General features: G+C 34.4%; 1 protein-coding gene across 1 annotated transcript in view; it reads right to left on the reverse strand.

The window, feature by feature from the left end:
* The window catches only part of MUC19 (mucin 19, oligomeric), a 189,411-nt gene that overhangs the window by 103,211 nt on the left and 60,116 nt on the right, over positions 1-26,084 (reverse strand). Inside the window, 21 exon segments of the mRNA XM_037738205.1 lie at positions 225-299; positions 935-1,012; positions 1,230-1,316; positions 1,959-2,024; positions 4,158-4,256; positions 5,777-5,815; positions 14,553-14,597; positions 14,966-14,998; positions 15,535-15,576; positions 17,057-17,086; positions 17,956-17,987; positions 18,643-18,784; positions 19,622-19,747; positions 20,706-20,862; positions 20,936-21,175; positions 21,795-21,989; positions 22,074-22,178; positions 23,237-23,375; positions 23,994-24,145; positions 24,397-24,497; positions 24,598-24,650. Coding sequence (XP_037594133.1) covers positions 225-299; positions 935-1,012; positions 1,230-1,316; positions 1,959-2,024; positions 4,158-4,256; positions 5,777-5,815; positions 14,553-14,597; positions 14,966-14,998; positions 15,535-15,576; positions 17,057-17,086; positions 17,956-17,987; positions 18,643-18,784; positions 19,622-19,747; positions 20,706-20,862; positions 20,936-21,175; positions 21,795-21,989; positions 22,074-22,178; positions 23,237-23,375; positions 23,994-24,145; positions 24,397-24,497; positions 24,598-24,650 — 2,036 coding nt within the window.

Consider the following 26,084-nt stretch of genomic DNA (forward strand, 5'->3'; position numbering starts at 1 on the left):
TGGGAGAGTATATACATTTTTATGACAACCTAGTGCTGTAGTAGTTTTAAAGGAAAAATTTAGAGACAACATAAATTAAAACTTCTCTTAAAAATGTTAATCACTTATATACCATTCTATCTTTTCTTGGATGGCATTTATACTAGGTAAAATTTGCCGAGTTCTGATGAAACACTATCTTTTTCACCAAAAGCCATGGCCTTGGAATGACGTCCTCTACTCACCTGACATGCCTTCAGATGGTGTCACTTCACTGCTTGTGGCTCTAGTTTTTTCACCCACTGAGGGTCCAGTAGTTCCTTTCAAAATAAACAATAAGTATGTATCATGATCTTTGATTTAGCAGAACAGAGCGTGCTACTCTCTGCTTCCAAAATATCTTTTGTTTATACTTCTTCGTTTCCAGAAATGGTTCACCCTTTCTACAAATTGATGATAGTAATCTTTCACAATTGTGTTGGAATCCCTGAGAGTGCTTATTTACTTCTTTCTTGTAAATAAGCTTGCTTATTATTTATTTAATATTCAGATATTTGAGCCTAGTGGTTCTCAATCCAGGTTACATATGGGACCCATGAGGCTTTTAAAAATACTTAATGCTTGGTCCCTTCTTCCAGGGATACATGTTCAATTAGTCTGTGAAGGATTCTTCAACGTGTATTTTCAACCATTTCTCTAGTTGATTCTAATTTGTAGTTAGGATTGCAAACCATGATCCTAGCCCCACTCCAGACTCACAGGCTCAGAAGTTCCAGAATAGGAACTTCCGTCTGAATCTATACGGCTGATTACTACCTGCAATACCGGTGGTCAGTAACTGGGCTTCTTAACTCCAGTTCTCATTCTTTACAATGCTGCTACATAAAGGAAATGTGGGCAGATCCACACTCTCCATTTTACTCCTGCACACTCACCAATTTTTCCTTTTACTTACCTGCTTTGCTACTTTCAGAGGTTGTGGCTGAGGCTCCAGGGCTGGCAGTGGTGGAGCCTGTAGAAACTCCTGTGCTTCCTGAAACCAAGACAGGGAGAGGTATGCATGTTATTACTTCTGTTACTATGACTACTTGGAAGTTTCCAGAAAAAGGAAGTGAAAGAAACTATTCCTCCAACTCTCCTCAGCCTTGCATTCTAATACTAGTTCTACCCTGAGTTTACAGAGCATCACTTAGTGTGGGAGTCATGGCTGGGAGCTTCTGAGACATTAGGTCCAGCCTGGTCCATCTTACCAGAAACTGGAGCTGCAGTGCCTGCTTTTCCGGGGGTACTACCACCTCCGACTGCAGGGGTTGCTCCAGATGATATCACAGTTGTGCCTAATTTTTTTATCATGGAAAAAAAAAATAATGGCTGCTTAAGAAAGTTAAACCCTTATGAAAGTCACCTGAAATACACATTTTTTTCCTTTAAAAAATGAATCTATCTCATAAATATCATGATAATTTATTATTCAAGGTAAATCAGATAAATCAGGAAACTCTGATATTGTACTGATTTCAATAAAGGAGTGCTTCTTAGTAAAATATAGTAATCATGCAGATAATTCACTGTTCAACATTGAATAGTTCAACATTGAATTATCTAGACTCTTACTAGAATTGCCCTACGCTTTCAACATTGAATTATCTAGACTCTTACTAGAATTGCCCTACGCTCCAGCATGTACCTTTTATTTGCTTAATTAACTCCTAACTTTCTTAGTCTTTATCATCTACATCCTCTCCAAAGTGAAGTGGATTGAGAACAAATATATGGCCCTATTCTTTTCCTGTATTCCACAGAGCATCTATCACAGTATTAGGTATACAGCACATACTTGTCGGAATGATCTGAGCTTCAGGACACACAGCCTTACATAATGTTTGGATTCCCCAAGAACCCTTGTTTCTGACTAAATTTTGAGCAGAAAGCTCACGTGTCTACAGGACAGCATCATGACGGTTTTACTCCTGTAGTACCTGTTCTCCCAGATGTATTTTCACCAGCAGCTCCAGTGGTGGCTGCATCCACTCCTCCAGTTGTTCCTACTTGGAAGAATAATGGTACTTAATGTATATGGATAGTTATGAAAAAATTCTTTCAAGATATTCATAGTTTCATGTCATTTTCCTAAAATATTGTCCTTGGTTATCTCTATCTAATCTCATTATCATATTCTGGGGTCTTGGCAAATCTTGTGTTGGACCCCAACTACAGCCCCCTAAAAGAGTCTTTGTCTTACCTGCTGGGTTCCCAGGGCTGGTGGCCCCAGTGCCTGATGTGCTTTCCCTGCCTGCTCCTGTGGTTGCACCAATGGATTCTCCAGTCGTACCTGACAAACACAGTGGCAGTGATTTCAACATATGGTGATTCTGAACGAAAAGACTAGGCGATTCAAGTCAATTTTAAAGCTTCCTGAGCAGCATACATATTTTGATTATCTACCCATTTAGCAGGTGCTAAAGCATGTGTCCTGACTTGTCTGATTTTCCTGGGCTTGTAGCTCCTATGCTTGGTTCCCTGGGTATGATGCCCTCCTCTCCTCTCATTGTTGGGGCAGGAGGGCCACTGGTTACTTTTGATAAAAAACAGTATTTTTAAAAAATGCCCCAGCCGGGTGCAGTGGCCCGTGCCTGTAATCCCAGTATTTTGAGAAGCCATGGTGGGTGGATCACCTGAGGTCAGGAGTTCAAGACCAGCCTGGCCAACATGGCAAAACCGCATCTCTACCAAAAATACAAAAATTAGCCAGGTGTGGTGGCACATGCCTGTAGTGCCAGCTACTCAAGAGGCTGAAGCAGGAGAATCACTTGAACCCAGGAGGCAGAGGTTGTGTGAGCCAAGATTGCACCACTGCACTCTAGCCTGGGCAACAAGAGCAAAACTCCGTCTCAAAAAAAAAAAAGACCCTACGCAAACCAACTCATTTACTCTTTTAAAATTCCTCTGAAACAAGTCATATTATTATTCCTATTTATTAGATGTGATTAAATGACTTGTTCCAGGTCACTCAGTTGATTGACAGCAGATCCAGGAGTCAAAATTCAAGCAGTCTAGCTACAGTTAATATTCTAATCTGTGCTTCTTGAACAATCCATTGCAAAACATCAATTTTGTAAAATTTGCAATCTGTCCTAGATGGTTACTTTGAAAAAGGCCATAAAAGTAGAGAAATTATGCCTGGCACAGTGGCTCACACCTGTAATCCCAGCACTTTGGGAGGCTGAGGCATGCGGATTGCCTGAGCTCAGGAGTTGGCAATCAGCCTGGGCAACATCGTGAAATCCCATCTCTACTAAAACAATACAAAAAATTAGCTGGGTGTGGCGGCAAGCACCTACAGTCTCAGCTACTCAGGAGGCTGAGGCAAGAGAATTTCTTCAACCTGGGAGTCAGAGGTTGCAGTGAGCTGAGATCACACCAGTACACTCCAGCCTGGGCGACAGAGCAAGACTCCATTTAAAAAAAAGAAAATAGAGAAATGAAATTTTTAAAAGTAAAACCATACCAAACACAAGTCTTTATTTAATAGACATAAAAATCATCCTGTAAAATTGCTATGTTTTTAAGTGCTTAGTCTCTGTTTCAGTTCTTATTACCTCAAAAACCAGTAACAATCTGGCTACTACCCCTCTGTCAACCAAACTTTGAGTAGCCCTGCTCAAAACCTTTATACATGCTGCCTCATAACCAAAAGAGATAGCTGACTGACTTATTGTTATTACCCAAGTAATTTTGATGCAGGTTTTAAGAAATGTAAATTAAATGGTTATCACGCTAAAATTTAAGTTTACTGATCTAATTGGAATGAACCAGTTTCTTAATTTGTGCTATTGTGCATTGATTATATCCTTTAAACCATTATTTTTTTATGTAAACTATATCTTATTCCAAAAAGTGTTCAAGTTGTAACTTTCAAATCAAGAAAATTGCTAAGGGAAATAAATGTAGAAAAAAATAAAATTAGGCCATGGATTAGTTAGCAAGTACATAAAGAGAAAGAGTTCCATGTATACACTAAAGAAATGGCTTTTAATCCATTTATGTATGTGAAGGAGTTTGTTCAACAAGACTCAGCTAAGCACCTAATTTTAGGAAATGTTACTCAGGACAGTATTTTTCAAAATAAATTAGTTGCTTAGTTGAGGCTGGTATACTTTGCTCTGAACTGAATTTACCTGCCATGCCCACAGCGTGAGTGATGGTGGGGCTCACTATTCGTGTTGTGCCTGCATTCCCAGATGTTGAGATGATGGGAAATGGAGTTTCAGTAATGCCTGAAAAAAACATAAACTTCTCATCCAAAGTCTACTAGGACTTTGTTACCAAGGGGTGAGTTAACTGTTTAATCAATTTTATCATAGAAAATAGTCTCAATAAAACCAGTGATTTTCTGCCTAGAGTCCCTTAAGAATTTGTTTTCATATCACAGCCTTTTTTTCTTTTTTACAAATATAGCTTTCTGTATCTTAAACTGAGTCACACTAGGCCTTCATACATTTGTCTAAATAACTATTTTAAAATAAGAAGAACCTACAGCCACTATGGAGAACAGTTTGGAGGTCCCTCAAAAAACTAAAAATTGAGCTACCATATGATCCAGCAATCCCACTGCTGAGTATATACCCTAAAGAAAGAAAATGAGTGTATCAAAGAGATATTTGCATTCCTATATTCGCCACAGCACTGTTTACAATAGCTAAGATCTGGAAGCAACCTAAGTGTCCATCAGCAAATGAATGGATAAAGAATATATGAAATGGAGTACTATTCAGTCATAATAAAAGAATAAGATACAGTCATTTGCAACAACATAGATAGAATGGGAGATCATTATGTTAAGTGAAATAAGCCAGGCACAGAAAGACAAACCTCACATGTTCTTACTTTGTAAGATCTTAAAAAATCAAATTCATTTAACTCATGAACATAGAATGTAGAAAGATGGTCACCAGAGCTAGGAAGGGTAGTGAGGGGTGGAGAAAAGGTAGGGATGGTTAATGGGTACAAAAAAATTTAAAAGAATGAATAAGGCCTACTATTTGATAGCACGATAGGGTGACTATAGCCAATAATAATTGCATATTTTAGAATAACTTAAAGAATGTAATTGGATTATTTAGACCACAAAGGGTAAATGCTTGAAGGGATGGATATCACATTCTCCATCATGTGCTTATTTCATATTGTATGGCTATATCAACATATCTCATGTATGCCACATATACTATGTACATCTACTATGTACCCTCATGTTAAAAAATAATTTTTAAAATTAAAAAAATAAAATAAAATAAACAGATCCTTTGCCGTAATCACTGTTGCCTGGGGCTGATAATAACCATAAAGAAACACTATTATGAAATAGTTAATTGCTACTTTCAGCCTTAAAACAGCAAAGAGAGTAACATATATTATTAGATGTGCACATGTTTAAACTTGAAACACCTAAGAGCATAACAGATGTTATTAGATGTATAACCCATGTTCTTTAAAAAAATTTTATGATATTTGCTACTGTGGTACATCCTATATTAATAATTAATGATAAAGAAGAAAATCAAAAGAGAAACCATGTTTCTATAGCCGGTCGATATAAACTGACCGAAAATAAATTCAATGTTTTTTAAGAAAAATTTAAAACCAGTGGTAAAAGCCTAGTAAACTACTTGTCTGAAATATTTTTGCTAAGGCCAAACTGTCCTATAAATGCTTTCTTAAAAACTCAAAGTTACCAATAATTTATACTATTGGATATTTTTATTTAACATATAAAACCAGGAATTAATATACTGACCTGTAGTAAAAGGTTTGGTGAGAGGACCTAGAGTCGTTCCTGAAAAGGAAAACAGAAATGATGTGAATTTTCCAACCTCAAGAAAAAAATACTAGAGAGATTGTTCTGCTGTTATATAGTTTTCAATGTAGGGAAATTTGTAATATATTGTGTTTAGAGTTAAAAATAAATTTGTATTTCATTTTTAATATAGTAACATACATGATGTACTTTCCAATGAATATGTGTATGTGTACACACACATATACATATGCTGAATTCTACTAAATACAAAGTAAATGGAATGTATATCAACAAGGGCAATAAGTTCTCTGTTAAGCAAAGACTTATTTTGCAGTTTATGGTTTCTTCAACTTTTCTCAGCTTCTGGTTGTCTGCATCTTGGATATTTTTCTATTGAGTAGCATTTAGACTATAAGGGTTTGGAGGGAAAAGGAGAATTTTTTTTTTAAGATTTATGTTTATTATTTGACATAGCAGGTTTGTGAAAATAAATTTGAATTTACTCTAAACAGCTGTTGTGGAGTATCAGTGAACTCCAGAAGGAAGAGGCCATATTTTAACTTTGTATTCCCAACACCTGCCCATTGCCAGGGATATGATTAAAGCTCATCAAATGTTTATTGAGGACCTGTGCACTTAAAAATAAACCTTTATTAATTCAGGGTTTTCATAAATAATAAATAGTCAGATATTTTCTCTATTTCAGTGTTAATTTTCATTGAAAATCCATAGGAATCCATTGCTTACTTTATGTAAATAATACCACTTTGCAATTTTATAGTGTTTCAGAACTTCAAAAAAAGTTGAGAAACAAACTTCTCACACAATCTATTTGATCCTCGCTCCTCATCCAGCCATACTGGCCTTTCTGTCATTTCTACCTGCTGTTTGCAGCCGTCTCTACTTGGAACACGGTTCTTTCCCCCTCTTCTCCTAGTTGAGCATTCATTGGTTAGTTCTCAACTCAATCACCTTTTCTTCAGTCTCTTCTGAGTTCCTTCACTGGATTAAATCCCCTCCCTCTCACCCCATGCCCTTTTAAGTACTCCATAGCTCTTGTGTTGATGTAAGTTTCCATTTGTTTTTGTAATTACTTAATTAATAACCATATTCCTGACTAGGCCCTAGGCTTTATAGAGGCAAAAACCATATCTATTTTAATTCACTTTAGTATCTCCAGAGCCTGTAAAGTGCCTAGCACATAATAAGAGTTTGATACTTGTCCATAGAATGAATAAATGAATGAATGAGTAAATGAATGGAGTCAAAATATTTTACCTAGTTTTTATATAAAGAATGGAGCTCAGAAAAGTTGAGTGATTTGTTCAAGATCACTGATGGTTAGTGATAAAACTAGGACTCAAATGTAGGTCACCAAGTAACTAGGACTGTGACCCATGCTGCTTTTTATGTTAGTCTTCCTATATACATAACACACACCTCTTGCAGTTTTCTTAATTACCCATTCATCTTGTTAATGGAAATATTAAAAATTAGACTAGAAGATGTAGAATACAATATGAAGTAAATAATAAAATATATGTCTACTCAAATTACACAATGGATATTTAAATAAGTATGGTAAGTAGTTTGAGAGAAAGTTTTTGTCACAGTTCTCAAGAGCTGACAAGGTTTAGTTGAGAAGAATTTTCAAAATTGGTTTCAGAGACTCTACCAACTGTACAATTCGGATCTTGATATCTTTTTTCACTAATGAGCACAATAGTTGCACATTTGAATTAAAATCACTTGCTGATCTAAGGATAGCATAGAAAGACTGTTCTGCCATGATCCACAGAGACTGTCAAGATTAGAATGATGTGGAAGAATAGATAGACCCAGATTCATCCAAAGATTTTGGTGCAGATTCCATTTCCCAGTATTGATTTAACCTTATAGAATTCCAGTGATCCAATCTGAGTACTTTCAAATTGAAGACAATTACATTTAATTAAAAGCAGCATTATCATATGAAATAAAATCTCCAAATTTTGCACATCTAAATAAATATGCTCTAATCAACAATGGATTCAAGAACATGGCTGCACACCATAGGTGGTCGTGCACTGATCATCACTATTTTTACCATATGCACAAGCGAACTTTTTTATAGGCCTTTCCTTATAATTGATGTTGCTGAGATGGCAATATGCTCATGTGCATCTTGAGGACCGATCTTTAATCAGGGTCATAGAGTTACCTAAGCTAGGCACAGATTGGAGTACATTCCAGTCAGGCTACTATGATATAGCTCCCATGAATGAACTTCAGAAGACGTAAGTCTGAAATTATCGATACAGCAATAAAAGTAGGGATAAGCCTTTACTAATAGGAAACACGAGAACCCACTTTTCTTCTGGGTATAATTATCCACCTGATGGGAGACAGCATTCCAATTTTCAACAATTTTGACATCCATACCATAGTTTCAACTTATTTTTCCATCACTTGCAAATGAACATACATGCTGGAAGTACTTGATACTGTCAATTACAATGCATCAGCTTCTTTGTGGACAAGACATAAAGAGTAATAGGAGGAGCTGCCTCTACCAAAACACTAAAAGCTCTACATGCCTACATGGTAGTATGATATTCCACCCTAAAAGCTTTTCCAAGTGGCTTTGTCCATTTGTGTTTCACCTTTCTATAAACTTAATATAAAGTCTTTCAATTAATTTTCTAGATACCACGAAGTTTTTAAATTACTTCTAAGAATCATTTTAATTTTTACAAGGAAAAAATATTTTGGCATTTTTTCAATGAATTTTATTTTACTTAAAATATATGTCTGAGAGATATGCTGAAGGAGTATCTATAATATTTCCCCTTATAAACAACAAATTCAGTACTACAGAGTCTATAGCTTTTGTAAAATATCTTATTCTGAAAAAAATTAAAAATTCATAAAAGTAGCTTTAATTCAGAAGTGGTATGTTTCTGATTAGTAACTGAAAAGGTATTAAACTCCCAAACTAAAATATAAACTAATTCACCTAATTATTATTTATAAAATTAACTAATAATAGAGTTGCCTTTACAGAATAACTGCTATGTATTACACTAAGCTGCACTATCACATTTACTATTTTCTCAAATCTTTCCATGTGGAGATTATTATTAGTTCCCACTTCACAGATGACAACACCAAACCTCAGGGTGTTGAGGGACTTAAAACAGGGTCAAACTTTAAGGGAAAGGATTCAAATTCTTATTTTTCTAATTCCACATTCCACTATACTTATCTATCTCCCTTTTCCTGATGAAAATATGTTTTTCTACAATTGATGCTAAATTCCATTTGACCCAGCAATCCTATTACTGGGTATATATCCAAAGGATTATAAATCATTCTATTATAAGGACACATGCACACGAATGTTCATTGCAGCACTGTTTACAATAGCAAAGACTTGGAACCAAATCAAATGCCCATTGATGACAGACTGGACAGGGAAAATGTGGCACATATACACCATGGAATACTATGTAGCCATAAAAAAACAATGAGTTCTTGTCCTTTGTAGGGACCTGGAAACCGTCATTCTCAGCAAACTGACACAAGAACAGAAAATCAAACACCGCATGTTCTCACTCATAGAAAGGTGTTGAACAATGAGAACACATGGACACAGGGAGGGGGGCATCACACACTGGGGTCTGTCGGGGGGAAGTAGGGGAGGGACAGCAGGGGGTGGTGGGGAGTTGGGGAGGGATAACATGAGGAGAAATGCCAGATATAGGTGATGGAGAGGAAGGCAGGAAACCACACTGCCATGTGTGTACCTATGCAACAATCTCACATGTTCTTCACCTGTACCCCAAAACCTAAAATGCAATTTTAAAAAAAGCACATCATATAAACAAAACTTACATATAACTTATAGCTGTAACATTTTAAGATTTTAAATTTTTGAGTAAATATCTATTTTTAACAGATCACATTGAGGTGTAACAGAAAACTACTTTTATATGTCAGTATCCCATGTATTCATTCAAGGTGGGGATTTTTTTTTTTTTGTTTTACTATAAACTTCCTAAACAATCTATGATTTTAACATAAGTCCTAATTTGAAATCAGAATCTGTAATTACATGTTGCTACTTTGATAACTGATTTAAATTAAATTTAATTTCATCCTCTTCTTTAAACATGGAAACACAGAGGCATTAGGATTGGAATCTAGAAAATATGTTCTGAATTGTAATTATCTCTACAACTTATTAGCAAGTAAACTTGAATGTATAACTTAACCTCTTTGTGTTTCCATCTACTTATTTGTAAACAGGGGGAAATGATGACACCACTTCCGAGAATTAGCTGTATCAAATCAGATAATATATATCATATACAGAGTAGCACTTAGTAAATATTAGCTCTGTATCAAGATCAGTCAATCTAAAGAGGAAAAGCCCTTTACTGCATAAATTTTCTTCTAAAAATAGCATGCTTATTAGAATGGTTAGTTAGGCATCTCGGAATATTTTAGCTCTTTGAAAGCATTTACTGTATAGAAAAGAAAATAGATACAGAAAGCATGTGGAGAAATTAAAGTTTACATATTGCTTCCCCTTCACCTTAAAGTTTTCTGTAATGTCTTTCTAAATCCCTCAAAAGTATACTTTACTTCTATTTACCTCAACAAAAAAGTTAAGGACTATTTAACAATGAAGTCATACCTTCTCTTCCATTCAAGATTACAGTTTAATCCAGTACTTGATCAAAAGCACTTTATCCAGAGAACAAGTTAGTGGCAAAAACCTGCACCTCCTACCCCACTGCCCTGCTGAGACTCTAAAATAAATCTTACCTTTGTGTTCAAAAATTATAGGTTTTTATGTTAAATTGACTTATTTGAAGACACAGAAAAATGTAAAAGTAGGAACGTTTTGACTAAGTTAATTTATCCCACTTATCATATTGGTTCTGCTGAAAAGCACTAATACATTTTCCAAAATTAAACAGGTTCCCATGTCCAAGAAACAAATCTTTCCATTTATTATAGATAGTTCATGGAGAGGCAATACATATTTGAAATGAGGTGTCTTCTTAGCTACACAATATATGAAATAAAAACTTTTATATTTCAATCTCTATTTAAATATTTTTGGTTGATGCATACTATATTTTGAAACAAACAAACAAAAATCTTTGCTAGTGATGATGTCCAAACACTTATTTTAAAATAAAACAAAAATGGGATTCATCGTTCTCATCACTGATCAAGTGAGATTTACCACTAGAAGACTTAAAAACAAAAATCATTTTGCAGTTATGGATTCATCACAATTTGTCAAATCCACTTTTAAACCACCAATGTCAGTAAAAAAAATATGACGCATCTTTCAAGCCTACAATTTGTGCAAGGCAATTGCTTTACAAAAAGACCTTTATTTCTTCTAAAAAGAGTTCTAAAAGGAAACACCTTAAACTGTTTTGTTTCCACAATGGCATAATGTTTACTGGACGAATATAGAAAGAAAAACAGTTTGAAAAGAAAAAATACGTTGGTGTCTCTTAAAGAAAAATGTTTTATTCTTACATGAAAAATGAAAATTAATAGATGTGACTCTTTTCCTTTAAAGGTCTGAAATAAAATTATCAGTAAACATTTATCTAGTACTTTCTGAGATTCTTGATTATCATCCCCACTTTATGTAAATTACTATGAATCCTCAGAAGAAAATTGGCATGTCATCTCATAGTTATTAAAATTCAGAAATATCACATTTTATTTTGAATATTTTGTACTCCATCCAAGTCCCTAGCACTAGTTGAAGTAGACTATTTTTGATTTTCAGTTAATTGAATCAACAAAGAAGACCAACTGGTAAGATCCAAGCCCTCAAGTCACAGATTTATAGGGAAAACTACATTAATCATTATTTGAATGATTTCTAAATTCCCATCTGTTTAGTATGATATGGTCACAGCCTCAGAAAAGATGAGGAATTAAGAATCACCACTAATTCTTAACACTAATCATTATTTTTTAACTGAAATTTGATCCATTTAACTAAAATTTAATTAAAGTTTTGTATGCTTCACTTTATCTGGAAAATTAGCAGTTCTTAATCCGTTCCAGGTAAGCTACACACGTATTATTAACAAATGCTGGGAACATATTATTAATTTGATATTCAATGTTTTCTGTACCTTGGGATTACTTGACTAACTTTATTTGAAACAAACACATTTTGTGGCACAATTGGAACATTTTAAGATGAAAAAATAAATATTTTTATACTTCTTTGTCCCCTGATTTTAAAATAACAGTGACTACAGTTTCTGGCTTTCATGGATAACAAGAAAAGAAAACCAATCCTAACTTCTCTCTAGATCATGTCAGAAAGTCCTTTTCCTTCTTATCCTCATAACCCTGAAAATGTTACTTAAGCTCTTTGCATTTCCTCACTAAAAATGATTACATGAGGAGGACTGTGGAGAGTAACAATCAGGGGATTAAGATTTAATCAGATACTGAATGAAAAATATTTAACGTAATGACTAGAAAGAGGTAAATAAAAGTTATTTTTAGCACACCTTTCTATATAGTACTAACATAGCATTTAGAAAATTATTAATATTATACTTACAGAGCATGAAATATCTACCAGAATTTCAGGGAAATTAAATAAAACATTAGGATTCAGTCAGGCAAAGCACGGAAGTCATAAATAATACTTAATGAATTCAGGAAAAAAATCGCCCAGGTAATCTTTCCTATAATTCAACTCTGCATTTGATTTATAATTTTTAAAATGCTACCATGAACATGATTGATAAGATTTTTATAGTGTTTTACAGTAAATGAGACAAAATATTACATGTATTTAACTTCATGTATAAACTTCATCAGTTGCTCACAAAAACCCTAGCAGGGTAATCTACTCACGATCTTCTGTTTTCCATGGAAAGTTTGCTTGCTACAGTACAAAGTGTTGACAAAATAAAATTGGATATTACATTCAAAACCAGGTGTTTGAAAAGAAAACATTAATATATATATATTATATATATAAGAAGAAATTTATATTATATATAAGAAAAAATTTATATTATATATAAGAAAAAATATATATAAGAAAACTATAAGAAAAATTATTATAAGAAAAAATAAAAAAATTTATATTACATATAAAATATATATTATACATTTTATATATAATGTATAAATATATCTAAATATACATTAATATACATATTTATATATAAGCTAGAAAAATTTAAACACTTTTAATAGTTCTAGGTAAGTATTGTGATACAGGATATAGATATGATAATCACAACACTGAAGAAATAGATGAAAGAGTTATCTAAACTGCTATTGATTCATGTCTATCTATGGAGTTCATCAAATCAAGGAAAAAAGCATTTCTTTAAATGATCACAATATTCAAAAGTTTTAGTAGCTGATGAATGACTGACTAAAGGAGAGCTTAGTATCTGAACTAAATTAATCATCATAGAAATAGAACCAGGCTGAGAATTAGGAATTCAGTCCACTGCTTTTGACTGAGGTAATATGTAGCTAGAAAATTACTCTGTGGTGTATATGAAATGATTCAAAAAACTATTGGGATGAAATTGTTATTGGCCTTGGGAAATGAATTTATGATTACAGACTGCAGAAAAACATTTTTGAGATGTGTCAGGCTTTCTGAGATTTACGTTGAAAGATTCAATAATGCTTTCTGTTGCTAACGGTATTCAACACAAGAGAAAGTTTGACAGGAAGTAGCATGTTGTTTTCGGTATTTTTATATTGTGCACTATGATGGCTGATGCATAAGATATACATGTATATTTATCTCTTTAACATAAAAATATATTAAAAATAGACAATACTAAGATTTATAAAATGTTCAAAATTATAGTCATAATTCTATATTATAATATCAATTTATAATCCAATAATAGTTGGGTTTACACTGTATCTTTATATTGAAGATTAGCTCTAATGAGTGAAATGTGTGAACTGTTGGATTTATCAGTATAACTAATAGCTAACAAATAGTTTATGCTTCACCAGAAATTCTGTGCTAAAATTCTAAACCTGAGCTCTAAATTTTCGACAGGGACAAAACAGAGTACATTCACTCTGTAAATACTTAACTGCCTGCGAATGTGTACTTTGACACTAGGTACAATTGGGACTAAAGGATAGTGAATCATGGTCTGTGACTTTAAGGAACGTGGTCATTTAATAGTTGATAAATTAATAAATAACAAAAGAAGAGCTATAGTGCTAAATTGGGAGGTAAAGACCCTAAGTATAGAAAAGTGAGTATGTGAAAACTAATGCAGAGTTGGAAGGGTGAAATCCATGGATGGTTTTCTCAAAAACATAGTCTCTAGAAAGAAATGACATATATTATGCATGTGAATCTTCAACTTAGTAAAACTGACATCTTACTAATTGTAAAATTAATTAGTTTAAAGAAAAACAGGTGACTATTATATATTATAAGCAAAAATAACATGTAGAGTCACAATGCTAAATTGTCTGCTAGCCATATTTTTCAAATTCTTTTTTTCTCATATTTTCTTTTACATTAAAAACAATGAAACATACTCAATGAATTTTTTAATTTAGGTGGAAAAACAAAATAGAAAAATAAACTAGGAATTGTTTGAATGGTCAGAGGGAAAATTCAAACCCAAATATTTTTAATGTGTAATTAAACTGATGTTGATTCCAATGCAGTCAATGTTTTATATACAAACCTTTATTCAAAACTTTATTCATCACGTGGATATTCTGATTTGCCTACCTGTTGTTTCACTGCTTGATGTTGTAATCCCTGGAGTGGATGCTGCTGAATTTAAGAAAACAATGGAAAAAATAAGTTTTATATACAGAGGAAATTATGCTTACAAGAATAGCTATAGTCATATATAAAATGGATCAACTTGAAATGACTGTATCAGAAAAATTGATCATATAGGTGAATAGAAGCCCAAATATTAGTTTTAAAATTTACAGACAATGAGTAAAAGTTCACAAAATCTTGCCATTTGGTATAATTATTTTTCCCAAAAGCTTTCTCTAAAGAAAATTATCTTTAAAGAAAGAAACTTACTTTGTCTATTTCTTCTAAAAGTATCATTGTAAAAACATAATACTGCAAAGGAAGTCTGGGTGTTTTTTTTAAACCCCCATTGATTAAGCTGTGGCTTAGCTTACCTGTGCCTGGGCTACTGGTAACCAGTGTAATTGCTATGCAAAGAAAAAGACAAATATTTGGAAATATACATTAAACTGGTATTGACAGATGAGGTTAATCATATGTATTTAAGCATGTTTCAAGATCTCCAGAATACAAATAAAATGATTAAATGTAACAGTTAAGTTCACTTATTAGATGTTTACAAATTTCAATGCACATTTTTACTCTGCTAGCTACTGTTTTAGTGACAAAGCATCCAATTAAAGTTAAAATTTTTCTGGTGTTAATAAAAGAAATTGCAAATTACTTTCAAGGAATTTAACATAGAAGTTTTTAACATAGCCACTTTCTCCAAATAATTAGTATGTAGAATGATCTTCTTAGGACAGACACCTTTGAAAAGAGAAGATGTTCTTTAATATTATATTACAATTATATACAGACCTGCTACTTGACATGGGCCTTTGGCAAATAAATAAATGGAGAATGAAAAATTGGAAAAAAGGGCTATGATTCCTGAACCATAAATTATCTTTGCTGCTCATTTAGGATCCGTAAAAATAATTAACATTTTTACTGTATTTACCTGCTCCAGTGCTTAATATGGCGGTAGCTGTTGTAGTGGAAACTGTTTAGAAAATACAATATTTATGAAAATCAATTAATTGAATAATTTTTTTCTGGGAAATATAGTTCAAGAAAACAATTGCCATAAACTAAAATTAAAATTTCTGAAATGTGTGCAGAGGTTAAGTGACAAAATAATTTTTTATTTATATCAACACAAATAGCACCATGTATTTATGTATGTACACCAAAAATAACAATTTCCTGTTATTATCACTTAACCATAATCTCATAGGAACTTTGTAAGGTCAATTTATGGGCCAATAATAACTTAAAGGAAGGTGGTTCAGAACCCTGACATGAAAACTTCACTTCAGGTAAGTGACCAAAAATAACTAAAACTTAACTAGCATTTTACAGCATGTTGCATAATTTTAAATAAATTATCAAAGCCTAACTTTTCCTATTTTCTGTACTATCTCCCAATTTATACTACCCACCTCCAAATATCAATCAGCAGGAAATAAAATCCCTCTTTATATCACACAAGGTAGGAATATGTAGGTGTACTATAGCAACTCAAAGTTTAGTTATATTGCCAAGGAGTTACATGCCCTAAAACTATCATTCAGCATCCCCTTAAGTAAACATAAATGTAATTCCTTGGCTGGGTGCTGGTTCAAGCCTATAATCCCAACACTTTGGAAGCAGTGAGCTATGACAGTGCTACTGCACTCTAGCCTGGGCAGCAGGACAAGGCCATGTCTCTAAAAAATAAAAAATTAGCCAGGCATGGCAGCACATGCCTATAGTTAAAGCTACTTGGTAGGTTGAGTTGGGAGGATCACATGAGCCTAGGAGATAGAGGCTGCAGTGAGCTGTGATCACACCATTGCACTGCAGCCTGGGCAACAAAGTGAGACCTTGCCTCAAAACAAGAATAAAAGCAAGAAAGGAAGGCGGGAAGGAGGGAAGTGAGGGAGGGAAAGAGGGAAGGAGGGAAGGATGGAAGAAGAGAAGTGAGGGAGGGAAGGAGGGAGGAAAGAAGAAAGGAAGGAAGGAAGGAAGGAAGGAAGGAAGGAAGGAAGGAAGGAAGGAAGGAAGGAAGGAAGGAAGGAAGGAAGGAAGGAACTTTTTATTTCTGTTTTCAAATCATTCCCAGCATGAAGATGTTTTTAAAATATTTGCTTCACAGAAGGCAACATTTACTTCTATTTCATGCAGTTCTTCAATTATTATCTACAAATATCAAACTTTGAATGATATGTAACTAATATGCAGAGTTAAATATTAATCAATAACATAAATATTAACTAATTATACCTATTGTATGTTTAATCATATTCTTGACTTAATTCATAGGAATATAATGAAATGATACTCTGACATATTTCTAGTAATTGTTTATTATAATTCAAAATTTTTATATCAGCACACTTACCATCATATCTTTTACTGGAACAGATTCAAGTGAAACCATAAAAGATTAACCACACAAAGAAATCAGAAATACAACATTTAAAACATAATAATGATTTTACCTGCAAATGTTGAATTGGTAGGAGCAGTTTCTGAAATAATCATACATTACTGTTATTGACAGGAATTTTTATATCTAGAAAAAAATCTACCATTCGATTTGTCTGTAAGTCATGTCTCTTTTTATTTTACTTCTTGCAATTCCTAATATAAAAAGGAATAGCACATGTATTCTTTTGAAGTTTTTTGAGATTTACTTTTAAGATGTGTGTTGTGGCTGGGCGCAGTGCTCATGCCTGTAATCCCAGCAATTTGGGAGACCAAGGCAGGTGGATCACCTGAGATCAGAAGTTCGAGACCAGCCTGGCCAACATGGTGAAACCTCGTCTCTAATAAAAATGTAAAAATTAGGGTGGTGGTGGGGGCCTGTAATCCCAGCTACCCTGGAGGCTGAGGCAGGAGATTCGCTTGAACTGTGGAGGTGGAGGTTGCAGTGAGCCAAGATGACACCACCGCACTCCAGCCTGGGCAACAGAGCCAGACTCTGTCTCAAAAAAAAAAAAAAAAAAAAAAAAAAAAAGAGTATGTTGCTCATCAACAATCCTTCAATCTTTCAGTTATTTAATTCTTTGTATATTGAGTCTCATATTCTATTTCTCTCCTTCATTAAACTGTTTTTGCTGACTCCTCGCTCCCTCAATTCCCAGAACCTACAGCTGAGCAGGGGCACGTATGCTGTAGGTACACCCCCTGAGTATCAGCCATGGCCCCATCTGACAGTTGTTCAGCACATTTTGGTAGCACTGGGTTCCATCAGTGACTCACCATGGACAATTGCTCTGGGATAGAATTGTGCGAATCCTTGAAGGACAGCCTAACGCCCCTCTGGAGTATGTAAAAAAGACCTCCAACCCTCCTCTGATTTTTCCTAAATCACTTAGTGTAAAATGTAATGACTTACCACTGCACTCCAACTGCCCTGCAATACAGTAGCTGAAAGTTAAATTTAAAAAGAAAAAATAATGAGTTGAAAAATCTGACTCTTAATGGCATACAGCTCACAAATTTAAAACAACAAATTGTCTGACTGAAAACAAATAGAAGCAAATAATTGTTTCCCCAAGAGAATACCACTGATTCAAATTGCTTGTTTTTCCATGTGCTGCTATATCCAATCAGGAGCTCTGGGCGCCTGAAGAAATGGTGTGCAGGTGAGCCTTAAAGGCAGTTCTTGCATGCTCAATTTCAAACAGGATGTTATTTGATGGCTGTGGGGACCTACTATGATCCCATCAATTTGCTTCCATGTTTGAAAGCCTGTGAACATAATCTTACATTTATAAAATTAGAACTCTTTCTCCCTAAAACTACACAAAGACATTTTCTTTCCTATGTTCTGCATTATTAAAATTCCACAAACTATTTGTTGACACATGAATTATCTGAAAATAAGAATAACTAACATAACTGATATAAAAGTGAACCTAAAGCTGGTCTTCTCATTTAGAAATGGCAGGATCAAAAATTATAAGTATGTATATATAATATGTATTATTAACATAATATATTCATACACACATTTGGTTTTTCTCCTAAATGAAAAGGCAAAAGTCAAAATTGCTTATTGAAAAGTTAGTAGAAAATATACCATGTTCTTCCACAATTATCTTCGATCACTCCCCCTGCTGGTATGATATCATTATAGAAGCAGCTGCACTCAGATAAACTGACACATTTCATGGTGTTCTCATCCAAGTAGGGTGCACTGTCTGGACACTTAGCATAGCAACCTGTGTGTAAAAATGACCCACAGTTCATCTCTATTTACTGACACTCATTATACTGTATACTATAGATTTGTAAATTTACTTAAATGACTCCATGAGGTGAAGTAGATAATAGCAAAGCATCACACTCATAATGAAAATATATAAATATAGGAAGGTGCAGACTTTCTTGCAGTGAACTATCACACTAAGAACTCACAGATTTTGGTTGGTTTATTTTTTTCTAAAACGATTCTTAAAGTATTTTTAAATGATTTGCTACTTTAACAATGATTATGATGCTGCAACATAAAACAGGCTCTGGTAAATACATATCTTGAAATGTGAATGCTAGTCTCAAAAATCTGTTTTTGCAACAGTAGGTAAAGATACAGAAGTCATAGCAAAATAGGATAAAAATATGACAAAGAGTTTAACACAAATGTGACTTTTGGAAAAGTTTCATGTTAACCTGTTTTCTTGCCCTTTTTTTCTCTCTGAAATATATAATGCTAAGAATAAAATGCTGCTAAAGTGTGAGATACAGTTAATTATTACAGCAATTATACTACTCAAGAAAGATTGTATTGTATGTTGCATTCTGAAACTGCATTCACACTAAATGACATTGTCCAGTAAAAGGTATAAAGAGTGACGACACGATCAGAGTGCTGTTCCCCACCCCCGACTAAGCTTATGTCTAGAGAAAGTATTTCTAATGTAGAAATATTAATGTCATAATAAAGATAACTATTCATTAAATTACAAAATATTAGATACTCAATTGGGAGAAACAACCCTTTCCAGTTAAGATGAATATCATTTGCACTACTTTACGGATATTTTTAAAGTATGTGTTACCTTCTAAAAGTGAAGAAAATTTCTGTCCAATGAGCTGATCTTTGCATGTCTTTGCTGTCACTGTGCCACAAGGCTCATAATGCCAGCTGCACTCCCCAGGTGCATTGTAGTAATCACAATAGACAGCTAGAATTGAATTAGATCAAATTACTTTCATTCATCATATGACAATTTTCACCTTTCAGCTTCTAGAGCACTTTAAAAAGGGATTTGGGATGATAATAATAATAAATATATCTAAAGTATATCAGATCTTATTAAGTTCCTTTGGCTTTATCTAAACTGTCATATAAGCCAAAATAGGTCACAGCGGAAGAAGGTAAACTCAAAACAGCATTTTGTTTTGCCATCTCACACTCAGGTTAGTTTGAGATAAAAAGGTAAACATTAATTTTCTCATATGGAGATATTTTAGATCATAGTCTAGATTCATGTTTTTAATTTCAACTTTAAATTGGAAAACTAAATCTTAGACAATTAAGCTTTTTAACAGTTCTTAAATGGCATAAAGATGTCAATATCCTCTAATGCTGTGCATAATAAACCGAATAAAATGAGGTTTCTATTTTAACACTTCTCATCATATTTTCTCTCATAGTACTTAGAAGGAAAAGAGCTAATTTCTATTAAGATTATCATATTCCATATGTATCCAGATTTAATCTATACTCAATTGACAGTTCATCTTCAAGAGGGCTCAATGAAAGTTTTCAAGAAAACATGTGTGAGTACCTTAAACAAAAGTAATACAGGCAGCAAATGTTGGAGGATATATGAATATACCAAGGTAAGCAAATAGTTCATTGTTCATCTAAGTATGAATAAGAAATATTCTCCATCAGTATTCATTTTTTCCCCTATGAACACATGAATTTTTTAAACTAAAATTGAACTTGAAGCACTGGGCCAGATGCTTTATTTTTTAAGTTTGGTATTTTTGCACATCATAAACAAAAATATTAACATGTTTCTAGGTACACAAACATGTGTTTTATAGAAAATATGAGAGGAAGACTGATGGTCTAAGAAAACACTTCTATCTAATTACGTTTTAAAAAAACAACAACATATGGACCTCACTTACGACACAGATTTGGTTTTCTCCATGAGACACAGACTCCAACTGCACTACACGCCTCTGCATACATAGCCACAGCAGTGCAGAATCCCAGGTACTTCCCCTCCATGTCACATGCGCAGGCTTCTTCGATGCACGCATCATAGTAAGCACTGGGGTCAACCTAGAACAGAGCACAGCACGTGAGTCTCTGGGAGGAATCCCTGTGTAAGTCACTGCTTTCAGAGCAATGCTACCTTGTTGTGGCAGTCTCTGAAGGTGCTGTCTCTGAGGATCTCACATTTCCGCACAGCCCAGGCTTTACAGTATGGGTTTGAATCACATGGGAAAGTCTGAGCCACTGTATCTGAACATTCTTGGCTTGTTTTCCAACTATTCCCAAATTCCAGTGCTCCAGAAGCTACTGAAGTGTATCTTGTTGTGAAATCATCCTTGAGATCACCATTGTTATTTCCACAAAGACCACACACTTTACCCTGTATTGATCAGAAAGGGAAATTTAAAAATTAGTTGTACTAGCAACATTGAGATAAATAGACAAACAGATAGATGGTAAATGAACAAATAGGTATCATGATTATGTATATTGGAGCATGAATCTATGTTTAATTCCAAACTTCATGGATAGGATTCCAGAATCTAAAGATAAGATTTTTCTCTCAGTTAAGTTATCCCATGCCACAAAATGATCTAGTATCAAGCAGGATAAATGTCTAAAGAACCAAAACAGGTATGTCTGCTAGTTCCAAATTATACATGAGACCACTTTGGCTTCTTAAAATATTTGCTCCAAGGAACACATTTAATTTGAAATATAACAACCACCTGAAAATCGTATCATGTGATAATCTTAAGTAACCAAATATGGTTAAAACTAGAATGCCTCAAGTTTACTGCATTTACTTTTTAACCAGATTTTATTATCTTTGATTACGTTTCATATTTTACAATAAGGCTGAACAAAGGTGGAGGGCTTTAAACTCTAACAGAGACCCTGCCATTCTCCTGCACTCTGCCTGTGAATACCTGTCTCGATTTTTTAGTAACAGAAACGATTTTGCTTCCCCATTATTCACTTGTTAGTGATATACATACATTCCAGCTTGGATCCAGGATAAGAGACAGTCTTGTATTTTTGTCCCAAATCATGGTTATTCCATTTTGAAATTTCACAATTAAGTACAGGCCAACAGTATGTATGGAGTATGCATTTGCACTGAGTTCACATTCCTTACTCTCTGTAGTTTTGACTGCTGTTACTTTACCATCTTGCAAGACAATGTTCTGATCCTGTAAATTCACACAGATTTAGAATAACAATTTTATTTGGCTGCTCACAATGCAAGAGGAAAAGTAAAGAAAATAGTACTTTACCTGAAAAGAAACAATGATTTTTCTTGAGCACGTTAGCCCGTCTTCACAGCATGGAACACTCTCCGTTAAAATACGAAATGTGCCATTTTCATGACCACAATAATCCTTTAAAATATAAATTATAATAGTTTGTGAATATCAGAGTCACAGAACTCAACTACAGTGTTTGTGTCAGACAAACATTCTTAGAGAATATTTGCCTTAAACTCAATAAATCACCACATGCTACGTTACGGAATTTCTAAAAGACAATAGTTTGACCACATTTATAGATACCCTTGGCCGAGTCCACTCTAGTTAACATGTTTTGACTCAGTTATTTTCCCATTACTTCTGCACAAATTCAGAATTATACCACAGACATCTAAGTATTTAAAGTTTATACGTTTGTAATCACAAAGTTATTTCTAGGCTCTGTAAATAGCTAGATAAAGTTGGCCTTATTTCCTCAAAGACTTATGCAAAACTTGATATTCAAACAAAATTAATCCATAAATACAATACAATCCAAGTTGTAGCCCTAAAATATTATTTAGGAAGCTAGCAGCTTAATAAGATGAACTCTGAAATGTATGTAACAAGCATGAACTCTGGAATCAAACAGGTCTAGGTTTTCTATGACATTTTCCATTTGGTAGCATAAGTTGCTTAACCTCTCTAAACCTCAGTTTCTTCATCTGCATCATAGGAATAACAACATCAGTCTTGTAGTATCGTAATTCCTAAATGCAACGAAATCTATACATTTGCCTGACAAAGAAGCGCTTATAAATAGCAGCCGTAAGTTTTGCTGCCAGTGCTGTTCTTAGAACAATCATATCTAGCATTTATTTATTAAGCACTAGTATGTGCTCCAGTGTGTGCTCTAGTTTGGTTTCAAGTATGGGCTATTTTCATGCCCATTCTGTAAATTACAGAAACTGAGACACTAAGAGGTTAAGGAATGTGCCCAAAGTCATGCATCTGATAAAAGATGGGGCCAGTATTGAAAGCTAGTCCTAGCATCCAGATCCAGAAGTACATGATATAACATTTTACTGCCTTCTAGAAACATATAGGGACCCTTAAAAATATTTTCCATTTTGAAAATAAAATTGTTTGGAACTAATATACAAATAAATAAGAAGTATAGAACTGTTTTAATAAAACATACTCATAATTACCTCAAGAAATGAATACTGGCAGAGACCATCAAAACTGTAACTTTTCCCATCAAAAGTTCTAACATGACCTTCCCCATAAATGTGGCAGATGGTTTGACATTCATTTTGCGTACAACTCCAAGACCCTTTAATGCAAGTACTAAAAGGAAAAGATGAGAGAGTGTAGTGAATATACTATGCCGGGATTCACACACTAATATTGTTTTTGTAAAGAAGCACAAAAGTATGTATTGAATTAAATTTTGCAATTGCCTTCATTATAACGTAGGATGTTCATTTTATACAATGTTACATAAAGTTCTATTTTAAAAATAGCATCTTTCTGGGTGCGGTGGCTCCCACCTATAATCCCAGCACTTTGAGAGGCCAAGGCAGGTGGATCACAAGGTAAGGGGACTGAGACCATCCTGGCTAACACAGTGAAACCTGGCCTCTATTAAAAACATGAAACATTAGCCAAGCATGGCGGCACACGCCTGTGGTCCCAGCTACATGGGAAGCTGAGGCAGGAGAATCGCTTGAACCTGGGAGGTACAGGTTGCAGTGAGCTGAGATCCTGCCACTGCCCTCCAGCCTGGGTAACAGAGTGAGACTCCATCTCAAACATACATACATACATAAATGGCTTCTTTTTCTAACTATATTTGGTCATTTTTTTCAAATATCCCAAAGTGTGACTTCTTCTCTCCTATGAAAGTATGAACAGACTGCATATTTTCTAATATCCAAAACAAAATAAGAATCCTTTATTAGGCACCATTCATTGCAGCCAACAGAAGTGACACTTCCTTCATCATATTCTCGTCCACCAAAAGAACATGGGCAGTCATCAGGAAAGACACATATCCCTTTAGAATTCCGAACCATTCCTTCTGGACAAAAGCACCCACGTTTGCAAGGCAAGTTCTCCTACAGGAATAAATATAAAATATACACCATGAGGCACCATTCTAATCATGTCATATTATCAGCATTAATTTAAATGTTTAAATATGCCAAGTATATATTTGGAGTCAACCTTTGACAACTGAAAGTAAAAGGCAAAAAGAGCATGACCTTCTAATTATTTTTCATTAAAACAGTAGTTTTCGTAGGACCAGAAACAAAAGCTTTCAAAGGCTAAACTCTTATGTTACCTTGTTACACATTACGTTACTTACTTCAAAAACAGGTATGTTCCGAGTGCTGCATGTTCTGTCGGTTCTTCTCTGTGCTTTGGGATCCCCGCAGTCTACATACTCAGCCCCTCCAGAACAATTTTCTGCAGAATAATAAAAATTATCATTGATCAAGAGCCTATTGATCTGTTTTCTTTAGCCAAAGTAGGTATTTTAAGCTTGAACCATGATTTCAACACTTACGTAGGGCTAAATCAATGGGAATCTGGCAAAGAAGAATTCCATCCCGACAGACACTGGAAATAAAACAAAATTATAAATTTAGACATCAAGTTTCAAGGACAATTAATTAAATGAATGAGGCACCATCCCCAGATGATGCATAAAATGTACCAAAGGATAAGATATCACCTTGTAAATATTACAGGAATGTACAAACAAGGTTTTATGGATATCAGAGAAAACCTCATGGAAAGGATGGCTGGATCTTGATGACAAGTACAATTTAATACTTCTGATAAGATGCCAAATTGTGGCACAGGGGAGAACAAGATATGTTCCAGTGACTCCAATGAGTCATGTTTGGATGGAAGGCAGGATGCAAAATGGGCAGAAGCGGTATGTGTAGATTGGGGCCAGATTTTAGATGACTTACAAGTTTCTATCTGTTCTTCAGGTAACTGTCAGTCATTAAAGTTTCGGAGGAGGCAGGTGGCCCTATCAGAATAGTGTTTTAAGCTACACATTCTCTATTATTATTATTATTATACTTTAATTTCTGGGATACATGTGCAGAACGTGCAGGTTTGTTACATAGATATACATGTGGCTTTAGGCTACACATTCTTGCAGTAATTCAGGAAACACGGGACAGAGACAGCAATAATGACCAACCAAGTTAGCTATCACAGTGGTGCCAGCTGACAAGAGTCTCAGATATGGTAGTGGTGAAGGGAAACATAATTTGGAGGTATTACCCTGATTCACTGAAAAGTTAATTTATTGATTCCCATGAAAACAAAAGCAGACTGCATATTTTCTAATATCTAAAACAAATAAAATAGTAATTATTTATTAAGCACCATTAAAAAGTTAATTTAATGATTCCCTATAAACTACAGAAGAAAAGAAATTATCTTTATCAAGCCTCAACCAAAGGTTCATTGGCTTTGACATAAAGGGGTTACCTAAGCTTTCTTTTTGAATGACCAAAAAAATTATTTGCTCCTAAATGATAGCCTCATGAAACCAAAGAAAAGAGAGGAGGTGTATTCTAAGTATTTTTGAGTGGCTACTTCATTTTGGCTATTACATTATCAACAGTTCCTACATCTCTCTATGGAATTAGAAATATGCTTAAATTACTTTGCTCCAGGCAGAGCACAGTGGCTCATGCCTGAATTCCAGAACTTTGGGAAGCCAAGGCAGGTGGATTGCTGAAGTCCAAGAGTTCAAGACCAGCTTGGGCAACATGGTGAAATCCCTTATCTACTAAAAATACAAAAAATTAGTTGGGTGTGGTGGTGTGCACTTGTAGTCCCAGCTACTCAGGAAGCTGAGGTGGAAGAAGCGCTTGAGCCCACAAATGCTGGGAATGCAGTGAGCCAAAACCGTGCCACTGAACTCCAGCCTGGGCAATCAAAGTGAGACTCTGTCTCAAAAAAAGGAAGGAAGGAAGGAAGGAAGGAAGGAAGGAAGGAAGGAAGGAAGGAAGGAGGGAGGGAGGGAGG

The sequence above is a fragment of the Cebus imitator genome, unplaced genomic scaffold, assembly GCF_001604975.1.
Source record: "Cebus imitator isolate Cc_AM_T3 unplaced genomic scaffold, Cebus_imitator-1.0 Scaffold2, whole genome shotgun sequence".
Lineage (NCBI taxonomy): Eukaryota > Metazoa > Chordata > Mammalia > Primates > Cebidae > Cebus > Cebus imitator.